This window comes from Antechinus flavipes, chromosome 1, assembly GCF_016432865.1.
Source record: "Antechinus flavipes isolate AdamAnt ecotype Samford, QLD, Australia chromosome 1, AdamAnt_v2, whole genome shotgun sequence".
Classification (NCBI taxonomy): domain Eukaryota; kingdom Metazoa; phylum Chordata; class Mammalia; order Dasyuromorphia; family Dasyuridae; genus Antechinus; species Antechinus flavipes.
In genome coordinates this window covers 426,291,261-426,303,947 of record NC_067398.1, presented here as the reverse complement: position 1 = coordinate 426,303,947, position 12,687 = coordinate 426,291,261, and the positions used below count along the sequence as shown (strand labels likewise).

Here is a 12,687-nt window from a genome sequence, read left to right as displayed (position 1 = left end):
GTATCTTTATATTGTTACTTTTTTTACTTTAAGCCTATGTTTTATATGTAGATATGTTTTTATACATCTTATATTTTTATAAGTGAGTGATTTTTAATATCAAAGCTGGTTTTATGAGTGGTCCTTGCTAAACAGAAAAGGGGTATGTTAGGGACTTCCTTCTGAGAACTGCCATGTATGCTATGTCAACTGGTAGGGTGAACCCAGGAGGTAAAAAGGGTCTTGGTCTCTGAGGCAGGAGGTTATGTCTTACACGTGTTAAAGGCGAGGGGTGAGTCCTCTTGCTACATCTTTTCTTAGGATGCAGCACTAACTCCAGGTGTCTCCCTTCTGTGGATCCATCTACACAGTGCTGAGTGGGCTAGGCATGGGGTAATCCCAGAGGAGACTATAAATGGCCAGTTTTGAATCCATAGGCAAAGAATGCAGAGAGAAGTAGAAAGAGGAAGAGATGCCGAGATGCAGAAGGGGAAAGAGAGAGAGAGAGAGAGAGAGAGAGAGAGAGAGAGAGAGATATATACACTTGCTCTTGCTTCCTGCTAACCCCTGCTGAGATTATCAATAAAGAAAGGCTATTTTGCAGCTAAAAATCAGCTTGTCTTCATGTGTATCTGGGGAACATTGCTATGTATGGCCCTGGCAATCAGTAACCTGGGTGGGAGGTTACAAATGAGAATGAAATTGATTGTTTCTGTTTCTGATTGACTCAGATTGAATGCAAATAGTAATAATAATTGCTTCTTTCCCCAGAAACCCTGAGGATCTTCCCTTCCAAGAGTTATTTGTTTGTTTGTTTAGGTTTTTTATGGACTATTAGATTCTTTGCCTCAATTGCTACCTACCCTTAATCACTTAATGAGTGTGGCTTCAGTCAACTGATGTCTATTGAATACCTTAGCATCAAAAGGCCAATCTCCCACTTCATCTAAGGCCATCTCCAGTCCTCTTGATCTATAGCTTTCTACTGGACCCAGATGACACTGGAGAGGAAAATGAGGAAGATAATCTTGCACAGCCAACCCTTATTTAAATCCAATTTATTTGCAGGTCATGGTATAGCCTCCTTGACATCATAGTCCTCTTTGAGAAGGAAGGACAAACAATAATGTTCTATGATCTTCTATCCTTCTCTTATCCGATTCCATGGATTTCTATACCCTGTTATTCCTTTTTTGATTCAATTCTGATGAGAATAAGGTTCATTCTTTCTGCTACCCTAATTCACCCATATTCCCTACATTTTTATAAACCTTTTCTTGTTTTTTTGTGAAATAGTTTAACCGTGCTACCTTTCTCTTATCCTTACTTGTCATATACTTTTATTTTTAGATATCATCTGTTTGCCAACTCACACCTATGTTCTTTATGTGTGTGTGTGTGTGTGTGTGTGTGTGCGTGTGTGTGTGTGTATAAAACTTGTAAGTCATAAAATTTTCTGATTATTAGAATGACTTTTTTATGACTTACAAGTTTCATCTTTTCATGAAGGAATGTAAGCAGGTTCATCTTATTAAGTCTCTTATTAGTTCCCTTTCCTATTTACTTTTTTATGTTTCTATTGAATCTTGTATTTGAAAATCAAAAATTCTAATCAGCTCTGTTTTTTATTTCGTCAAGTATGCTTGAAAGTCCTCTATTTCTTTGAATATCTTTTTTTCTCCTGAAAGATTATGCTAAATTTTGTTGGGAAAGTGATTTTTTATTCATTAATTATTTATTATTATTATATCTTTTTATTTATAAGACATATCCATGGGTAATTTTTCAGCTTTGACGCTTGCATAATCTTTTGTTCCAATTTTTCCCTTCCTTCCCCCACCCCCTCTCCTAGATGGCAGGTAGACCAGAACATGTTAAATATGTTAAAATACATGTTAAAAACAATAGATGTATATATATTTATACAGTTATCTTGCTGCACTAGAAAAAGCAGATTAGAAATAAGGTAAAAATAACCTAAGAAGGAAAATAAAAATGCAAGTGGACAAAAACAGAAGAAGTGGAAATGCTATGTTGTGGTCTAAACTCATTTCCCATAGCTCTTTCATTGGGTGTATTTGGTTTTCTTCATTATTGAACTGATTTGGTTCATCTCATTGTTGAAGAGAGCCACATACATATAGTATTGCTGTTGAAGTGTATAATGATCTCCCGATTTTGCTCATCTCACTCAGCATCAGTTTATGTAAGTTTCTCCAGGACTTTCTGAAATTGTCTTACTGGTCATTTCTTATAGAACACTAATAGTCCAAAATATTCATATGCCACAACTTATTCAACTATTCTCCAATTGATGGGCATCCATTAAATTTCAAGTTTCTAGCCACTACAAAAATTGCTGCCACAAACGTTTTTACACATACAATTCCCTTTCCCTTCTTTAAGATCTATTTGGTATATAAGCCCAAAAGTAACACTGCTGGATCAAAGTTTAATAACTTGTTGAGCATAGTTCCAAATTGCTCTCCAAAATGGTTGGATGCATTCACAATTCCACCAACAATGTATTGGTGTCCCAGTTTTCCCACATCCCCTCCAACATTCAGGATTATCTTTTCCTGTCATTCTAGCCAATCTGAGGGGTTTGTAGTAATATCTTAGAATTGTAATTTGCATTTCTCTGATCAATAATGATTTGGAGCATCTTTTCATATGGTTAGAAATGGTTTCTATTTCTTCAACTGAAAATTGCCTGTTCATATTCTTTGACCATTTATCAGTTGGCAAATGGCTTGATGTCTTATAGAGTCAATTCTCTATATATTTTGGAAATAAGGCCTTTATTAGATCTTTGGCTGTAAAAATGTTTTCCCACTTTATTCCTTCCCTTCTACTCTTGTCTGCATTAGTTTTGTGTGTACAAAAACTTTTCAATTTGATATAATCAATTTTGTTTTTATTTTGCAATCAATAATGATCTCTAGTTCTTCTTTGGTCATAAATTCCTTCCTCCTCTACAGGTCTGAGAGATAAACTATACTATTTTCTTCTAATTTATTTATAATCTCATTTTTTTATGCCTAGATCATGAACCCATTTTGACCTTATCTTGGTGTATGGAATTAAGTATGGGTCAATGCCTAATTTCTATGAAACTAATTTCCAATTTTCCCAATAATTTTTGTCAAATAGTGAATTCTTATCCCAAAATCTGGGGTCTTTGGGTTTGTCAAACACTAGATTATTATAGTTATTGACTATTTTGCCCTGTGAACCTAATTTATTCCACTGATCAGCTACTCTATTTTCTTAGCCAATACCAAATGGTTTTGGTGACTGCTGCTTTATAATATAGTTTTAGATCTGGTATATCTAGGCCACCTTCATTTGATTTTTTTTCATTAGTTCCTGTGAAAGTCTTGACCTTTTGTTCTTCCATATCAATTTTGCTCTTATTTTTTCTAAATCCTTAAAATATTTTGGGGGAGTCTGATTGGTAAAGCACTACATAAATAGATTATTTTAGGTGGTATTGTCATATTTATTATATTCATTCAACCTATGTAAAAGTATTTAATATTTTGTCAATTTGTTAGATATGATGTTATTTGTATGGAAAGTGTTTTGTAATTTTGCTCCTATTGTTCCTGACTTTCCCTTGGTAGATAGATTCCCAAATATTTTATACTATTGGCAGTTATTTTAAATGAAATTGCTCTTTGTATATCTAGCTTTTGGATTTTCTTAGTGATATATTGTAATGGGCTGAGGCTTGAGTTGATGCACTGAGGTCCCAAGCACATGAGGCTAAATAATAATTGGACCATACTCTATTAATATATAAGCTTGGAGAAAGAATGGCCCCCACCCACTCTTTGTGCAAGTCCTGATGTGTTGTATAGGAAATGACAATTTTGGTGGGTGGAGGCAGGGGAGTGGAAAAGGAAGAGGAAGGAGAGACTGCTTGCTTTTGCCATTGTGACAACTTTTCAGCTCAGATCTCCCTCTGTTAGTTGGCTTCCTGTTGCAGCTGCCCATATTGCTATTGCAATCTTTCTTGCCCATATTGCTACCGCAATCCTTATTCATCTCTTCACTTCAATAAAGATTGAAGATTTTTCCCTTAACCTGAATTCCTGACTCCGGCTGATTTTAAATACACAGTCATTACAATATATAAGGATGATGATTATTTATGTGGATTTATTTTATATCCTGCAACTTTGCTAAAGTTGTGGATTATTTCTAATAGCTTTTTAAAATAGAATCACTGGGATTCTATACTTAAAAGAACCTCTAAGTATACCATTATATCATCGGCAAAGAATGATAATTTGGTTTCCTCATTACCTACCCTAATTCCTTTAATCTTTTTCTCAATTTTTATTTCCAAAGTTAGCATTTCTAATACAATACTGAATGGGGATAGTGGGCAAACTTGTTTCACTCCTGATCTTATTGGGAATGGTTCCATCTTATTCCCATTACATAGGATGCTTACTAATAGTTTTAAATAGATGCTAGTGATTATTTTAAGGAAGAATTCATTTATTCCTATACTCTCTAGTGTTTTTTTAATAGGAATGAGTGTTGGACTTTATTAAATGCTTTTTCTGCATCTATTGAGATGATTTCATGGTTTTTGTTAACTTTGTTATTGATATAGTCAATTATGTTAATAGTTTTCCTAATATTGAACCAGCCCTGCATTCCTGATATAAATGCAACTTGGTCATGGTATATTATCCTGGGGATGATGTTCTGTAATCTTTTTTTAATATTTTATTTTCTATAATCTTTTTTATTATTTTATTTTCTGCAATTTTTTCTAATATTTTATTTAAGATTTTTGCATCAATGCTCATTAGAAAGATTTGTCTATAATTTTATTTCTCTGTTTTCAACCCACTTGGTTTAGGTATCAATACCATGTCTGTATCCTAAAAGAAATTTGGCTGAACTCCTTCATTCCCTATTTTTTTTTCAAATAATTTACATAGTATTGGAGTTAATTCTTCTTTATATGTTTTGTAGAATTCTCATGTAAATCCATCTGGTCCTGGGAATTTTTTTCTTAGGGAGTTGATTAATAGCTTGTTCTGCTTCTTTTTTTTAAAATGGGACTATTTAACCAATTCACTTCTGCCTCTGTTAATCTGGGTAACCTATATTTTTGAAGGTATTCTTCCATTTCATTTAACTTATCAAATTTATTGGCATAAAGTTGGGAAAAGTAACTCCTAATTATTGCTGTAATTTCCTCTTCATTACTGGAGAGGTCTCTCTTTTCATTTCTAAGACTAACAATTTGATTTTCCTCCTTTTTTCTAATCAAATTTACCAAGGGTTCATTATTTTTTAGGTTTTTTTCATAGAACCAACTCTTAGTTTTATTTATTAATTCAATAGTTTTTTTTTTTAACTTCAATTTTATTAATCTCTCCCTTTATTTGTAAAATTTCAAATTTAGTATTTGATTGGGGTTTTTAATTTACTCTTTTTCTTGCTTTTTAGTTGCAAGCCTAATTCATGATTTTCTCTTTATTTTATGTAAGTAGGCCTCTAGAGTTATAAAATTTCCCCTTCTTAAGACTTTGGCTGCATCCCACACATTTTGCTGTATTGTCTCATTATTGTCATTCTCTTGATTAAAATTATGTGTCTATGAATTGCTGTTTCACCCAATCATTCTTTAGGAAGATATTATTTAGTTTCCAATTACTTTTTGGTTTATTTACCCCTAGCTTTTTGTAGAATGTAGTTTTTAATTGTATCGTGATCTGAAAAAAATGCATTTACTATTTCTGCCTTTCTGCATTTAATTTTGAGGTCCTTATGTCCTATTATATGGTCAATTTTTGTATAGGTTCCATGAACTGCTGAGAAGAAAATGTATTTCTTTCTGTCTCCATTCAGTTTTCTCCAAAAATCTATCATACCTAACTTTTTTTTAATATTCTATTTACCTCTTTAACTTCTTTTTTATTTGTTTTGTGGTTTCATTTATCTAATTCTGAGAGTGCAAGGTTGAGATCTCACACTATTATAGTTTTGCTGTCTATTTCTTCTTGCAACTCTCTTAACTTGTCCTTTAGGAATTTACATGCTATACCACTTGGTGCATATATGTTTAGTATTGATATTGCTTCATTATCTATGCAACCCTTTAGCAAGATAGTTTCCTTCATTATCTCTTTTAATTAGATCATATTTTGCTTTTGCTTGATCTGAGATATAGATAGGTACCCCTGCTTTTTTTTTTTTTTGTTATTTCACCTGAAGTATGCATTTAGGGTTCCAACCTTTTACCTTTACTCCAAATGTATCACCCTGATTTAAATGTGTTTTTACTGTAAACCACATATTGTAGGATTCTGGCTTTTGATCCAGTCTGCTATCTGCCTCTGCTTTATGGGAGAGTTCACCCCATTCACATTTACAGTTAAAAATACTAATTCTATATTTCCTGCCATCTTATTATCTCCAGATTATACTTTTCTCTTTTTTTCCCCCTTATCCCACTCCCCATTATTTAGTTTATGGGCACCACTTGCCTCACACAGCTCTTCCTCTTTACAATCCCTCACACCCTGTTTGAGTCCTTACCCCTTTTTTTTATATTTTCCCTTATTATTTCTGTATTCCCTTCTATTTAGTCTACTCTTTTCCCTTTTCCTCTCCTTCTTTTTAATGAAGTGAGAGAAATTGCTCTGTAAACCCAATATGTGTAATATTTTCTCTTTGAGCCAAATCTGATGAAAGATTCACACAGTGTTGTTCCCCCTCCCATAATTCCCTCAGATATATATTTTTTTTTCCTTTGCTTCTTTGTGAGATGTAATTTCCCTCTTTTTACCTCCACTTTTCCCTTTTTTTGATACAATCCCCTTTCCACCTCTAATTCCTTTTTAAATATTATAGCTAAAACCAAATTACACACACACTTTTTATTTCTGCCTGTAATAGAAATACAGTTTTCAAGAGTTATTTTTATCTTTTTAAGATTCTCTTGAGTCCTATAGTTGGAGGTCAAATTTTTTTGTTTAGCTCTGCTTTTTTCATTAGGAATAAATGGAATTCATCATTTTCATTGAATGTCCACCTTCTTCCCTGCAAGAAAATGCTCAGCTTATCTGGGTAGTTTATTATTGGCTTCATTCCAAGTTCTTTTGCCTTTCTAAATATCAGATTCCAGGACCTTTGATCCTTTAAAGTGGAAGCTATTAGACCTTGAGTGATCCTTATTGTGGCTCCTCAGTATTTGAATTGTTTATTTCTGACTGCTTGTATTTTTTTTCCCCTTAATCTGATAGTTCTGAAATTTAGCCACAATGTTCCTTGGAGTTTTTATTTTGGGATATCTTTCAGAAGATGTTCGGTGAATTCTTTCAGTTCCTATTTTATCTTCTGATTCTATTACATCTGGGCAGTTCTCTTTAATGATTTACTGAAAAATAATATCTAGGTTTTTTTTTTATCATGGTTTTCAGGGATTTCAATAATTCTTACATTATCTCTCCTAGATTTATTTTCCAGATCTGTTATTTTTTTAAGTAGATATTTACCTTTTTTCTATTTTTTTCATTTTCTTTGGTTTTGCTGGACTAATTCTTGAATCATTCTCAATGATTCATTCATTTCTATTTGTTCAATTCCAATTTTTAACGACTTAGTTTCTTCATTTACTTTCTTTCTTTCTTTTTTTTTTTTTTTTTTTTTTACTTTTTTTGTATATGTGCAATTGAATTTTTAAATGAGTAGTTTTGCTCTATGGAATTTTTTTCCATTTCACAAAATTATTTTAGTGTATTATTTTCTTTTTCCAGTTCACAAATCCTACTTTCCTGGGAGTTCTTTACCCTTCCCAATTCACATTTCAGGGAGTTTTTTTTTTTTCTTTTTTTCAAATCTTTCTTTTAATGAATTATATGATTTTTCCATATACTCTTGCAGAGCTTCTCTTTCCTTTCCCCATTTTTCTTCTAGCTCTTTTTAAAGATATTTTATAATTTCTTATAGGATAGTCTTGTGTGGTGGGGATCAGTTTATATCCCCCTTTGGGGTTTTCTCTGGAGACTGTCTGCTATTAATCTCCTCAGGGTTTGAAATCTGCTCTCTTTCACTATAGAAGCTGTCTATAGTTAGAGCTTGCTTTTTTACTCATTTTTTTAAAAATCCTTGGTGTCTGCCTTCAGGGAAAGGAGGTTTTCAGCTTCTTCTACAAAATAGGGACAGACAGTGGCTGTCCTGCAACCAGGCTGTGAAGATCAGCCCCAATGGGGAAGTGTGACTGCCCCGGGAAAAGCAGCTGGCCTGTGGAAGTGTGACTGCTCTGGGAAGAGTAGCTGTGCTGTGATCATGTTGAGTCACTCCCAGTGCTGGGTGGGTGTGGCCAGGTCCTGTGAAACTCTGGCATTTTAAGCTGCATTCTACCTTTGGCATTTGTGTAACTTCTCTACTGATCTACTGCTTTGCAATAAAAGCAGAGCAGCCAACCTGTGGTAGAGTCCTCCCTGAAAATTCTCCACCTGCGCAGACTGCACCCTACCCCTGGTCTGCTCAGCATGCTTTAGCCATTGTGTTCTGCCTCCCTACCTGTGCTGGCCTCCTCCCACCCAATTAAGACAGACCTTTTCTGGCCATCTTCCAGATTATTGTCTGCTATTAATTTGTTGTACTCAAGCACTACCATGTTTCCCCGATAATAAGACACTTGTCTTATTATTATTTTTTTTTTGGACAAAAAACCACCAGAGGGCTTATTTTCAGGGGAGGGCTTATTTTAATGAACATTGACAGCAATTTTAATAAACAGGTAAATGTACCTTTATTCAATAATGATCATGTCATCTTCTTCAAAAACATTGTCATAAGTGTCCATACCCTGAATTCCGTCCTGGATGTCTTGTGCCTCTATTTCCTTCAGAAGAAGTGGACCCAATCTGTCATGTCCAGCAATATAGCTCTCTTTAACATGTCTTGTCCAGGTAACTTGCTTGTAGTGCCTTGGTGACACAGCTGTCAGTAATTTTATCCCATGACTTCTTCACCCAAGTCACGACTTTTTGCAGACAGGGCTTCACAAAGTTTCCACACTGATTTCTTTCCATTCTATTTTCAATGTAGTCATTGGCTTCCATGTGCAAATGGTCCTTGAATGGCTTGTTTATTGCAATATCAAGGGTCTGGAGATAGGCAGTCATTCCTGCAGGAATCATTACTTGATCTATTCTTCTCTCTGCAAGGAAGTTCTTCATTTCTTTAGCGCAATGAGTGCTGGCTGAGTTCTTCTTTTATCCTCCATCATGCCTCTTTTATCCTTCATCATGCCCCCTCACTCCCGCTTACATATCGGGTTTTTATGTTGTCCTGCCTCAGCTCTCCTCCACGGCACTGCTCTCAATGGCGCCAGCAAGCAAATCACTGGGGAAGAACAGGATGACACGCTCACTGCTGCAGCTCTGATTGGATGCAGCTCGGAGTGTGACATGCGTTTCACCCGGGGAGGTGTGGGGGGACGGCGCATACAGAGGGTACCATAATGTAGCACAGGGAATCACCTTCACTACAGTAGCAATCTCAATAGGGCTTATTTTCGGGGAAGGGGTTATTTTAGAGGAATCTTACACAGTAAGGGGAGGGCTTATTTTCAGGATAGGTCTTATTATCAGGGAAACACGGTATTTCAGAGGCTGAATTTTGTAATCAGTAATGAGGGTAGAAGGGGAGCTCAGAATGAAGTGTATGTCCTCTCCACCATCTTGGCTTCAGAAATGTGATTCTTGATGGTAATACTATGCCATATTCCAAGTCCTCCAAACTATTAATGTAGAATCTGCTAAATCTTATCCTGTCTGAGGAGCCAAAATACTTTAATTGTTTCTTTCTGACTACTTGCAATATTCTCTCCTTAAAATGGGAACTATTAGATTTGGCTATAATATCCCCACGTGTTTTTAATTTAGGATCTCTTTTAGGTGATTGGTGGATTCTTTTTATTTTACTTTTTAAAATTACTTTGATTTTACCTTCTGATACTAGAATAGAATTGATAGTTTCTTGAAAGATGATTTCTAGGCTTGCTTTTTTTCTTCATCATGACTTCCATATCATTCAATAAGAACTTTTCCATTGCCTTCTGTTTTTATTTTTTCATGCTTCTGCTTTTACTTTATTGCTTTTTGATTTTTACTAAAGTCATTAGTTTGCATTTGTTCATTCTGATTTTTACAGAACTGTTTTATTAAGAGAATTTTTGTATCTCCTTTTACATTTGGCTAATTCTGTTTTTTAAAGGATCTTCCCCATTTTAGCTTTTAAAGGCATTATTATGTTCATTGATTTTTTGCACTTCTTTTACCATTTGGCCTAGTCTATTTTAAGGTACTATTTTTTCAGTACTTCTTTACCAAGCTATTGATTTCTTTTTCATGATTTTCTAGCATCACTCTCATTTCCTTTCCCACCTTTTCTTATACCTTTTGTACTTCAATTTGGAAATCGTTTTTGAACTTTTTTGTAGCCTGATGCAAATTCAAATTTTTCTTGGAGACTTTGTATGTTAAAGCTTTGATTTTGTTATCTTCTTTTTGCATGTTTTATGTTCCTTGTCACTAAAGTATGTTTATGTCATTTCTCATTTTCCACCATATTTATTAACTTTCAAGTTAATAAATAAAAAATAAAAAGTTTAATAAATAAAAATTAAGCTAAAGAGATGCTCTGCTTCCATGGTGAACGGTGTACTGTCTCAAGTTTCAAAGCTTTTGTGTATTTTTTAAAAGTTATTTTCAGGGATCTGGACGTTTTAGTTCTTCCACAATGATATGATATAAGAAAAGGAATATCTAGTATTCTCCTGGCCTGTGTTCTGGTTTTGAGAAACCACAGGCATTCTCTTCTCACCTGTGAATTCATTTTCAAAATGACCTCTAGAATCTCCTTCTGATCAGTTGTTTTACCCCTCTACCATCTGTGAACTCAGAACTTTAGAAGCAGTTGCTGCCACTGATGCTGCTAATTCAAGGGATCTCAAAGACTGCTTCTGCTTTGCTGGGATACATCTGCACTAATTAGACCTGCACTAAACTGTACTCTACTCTCAGCCAGTGTGACAGACTTTTTCTGCTGACCTTCTAAGTTGTCTTTGGCTGGAAAATTATTTCATCCCATCTTTTTGTGGGATATGCTGCTCTAGAAATTGTTTTATGGTATTACTTAAAGGAATTCAGAAGGATTTTATATAGAACTCAGGTGAATCATTACCTCTTCTCAAATATCTTGGCTCAGACCTTTTACACTAAGATAAAATATTTTATACATAGTGAACTTATTCTGACCTGAAAAATATAATCAGAAGAGACAATTTTAAAATCATTGACCTACCTAAAGGTCATGACCAAAAATAAATAAATAAATAAATAAATAAGTAAATAAACAAACAAATAAATAAATAAATAAGAGCCTGAATAGCATTCTACAAGAGGTTATTAAAGAAAACTGCCCCAGTATTCTAAAAACAGAAGGGAAAATACTTATTGAAAGAATCCATTAATCATCTCTGGACTGAGATCCCACAAGGATAACCCCAAGGAAATTCTTGTAAAACTCCACAATTATAATCTCAAAGAAAAAAATACTGCAAGCTCCTAGGCAAAAACAATTCAAATATCAAGGATCAACAGTCAAGATTACTGAGGATCTGGCAATTTCTACAATAAAGGATTGGAGGCTGGGAATATTATATTTCAGAAGATAAAGGACCTAGAGATACAACAACCAAGAATTAAGTGTCCAGCAAGATTCAGCATCATCTTTCAAAAAAGGAGATGGAGCTTCAATGAAGTAAGAGACTTTCAATCATTTCTATTGAAAAACACAGAACTGAAGAGAAAATTTAATCTATAAACACATGATTCAAGAGAACCATAGAGGGGTAAACAGGTGGAAAATATATTTAAAGGTTAAATTGTTTATATCCCTAAATGAGAATACAACATCTGTAACTTTTGAGAACTGTTATTGGACACTGCTACAGAGAAAGGGGATTATCTCCTGGATTAAGGGTATGGTCATGAATGCACTCTGCTGTGATAAATTCAAAGAAAATGACATTGAGGGAAGGAAAAAGGCCTCTAATGGAAAAAAAGAAAGTTAAAATATAAGGGGACAATTAATTCACACCAAGAGGCTCAAAAGACCTATTACAATCGAGAGGAAAAAAGAATTGAGATAATCATTGTCATCAAAATGATCTTATCACTTTGGAGTCTAAGAGGGGAATAAGCATTCAGTTGCGTACAGAAATGTATTTAATACTATAAAGAAGTAGAAGGAGAAAGAGGAAAAGAAAAGAGAGAGATAGGATAGAAACAAGGGCAGAAATACTAGGGAAAAAATGTAAGAGAAGGGTGAAATTTTTTATAGAAAATAAGATCGTGGATGGAGTGGGTGAAAGAAAAACCAGTAAGAGAATTGGTAAGGATGATAGGAGATAAGGTATTGGGTGGAATAGACAAAAAAAAAAAAAACATTACTAAGGATAGGGTGGAAAGATACAATAAAAGTATATGCAAGGATAAAAGTAGGATGGAGGGAAATACAGAACTACTAATCATAACTGAATGTGAGTGGCATGAACTCTCCCATAAGATGGAAACAAATAGCAGAATGTATTAAAAAACAGAATTCTACAATATGCCGTTACAAGAAAAAAAAACATTTCAAACAGAGAAATGTAAATTTAAG

At 34.1% G+C, this 12,687-nt stretch overlaps 1 protein-coding gene across 1 annotated transcript in view; it reads right to left on the bottom strand.

Moving 5' to 3' along the window:
- Positions 1 to 848: 848 nt before the first annotated feature.
- The window catches only part of LOC127546359 (glutamate decarboxylase 1-like), a 69,215-nt gene continuing 57,376 nt past the window's right edge, over positions 849 to 12,687 (bottom strand). Inside the window, 1 exon segment of the mRNA XM_051973519.1 lies at positions 849 to 980. Coding sequence (XP_051829479.1) covers positions 849 to 980 — 132 coding nt within the window.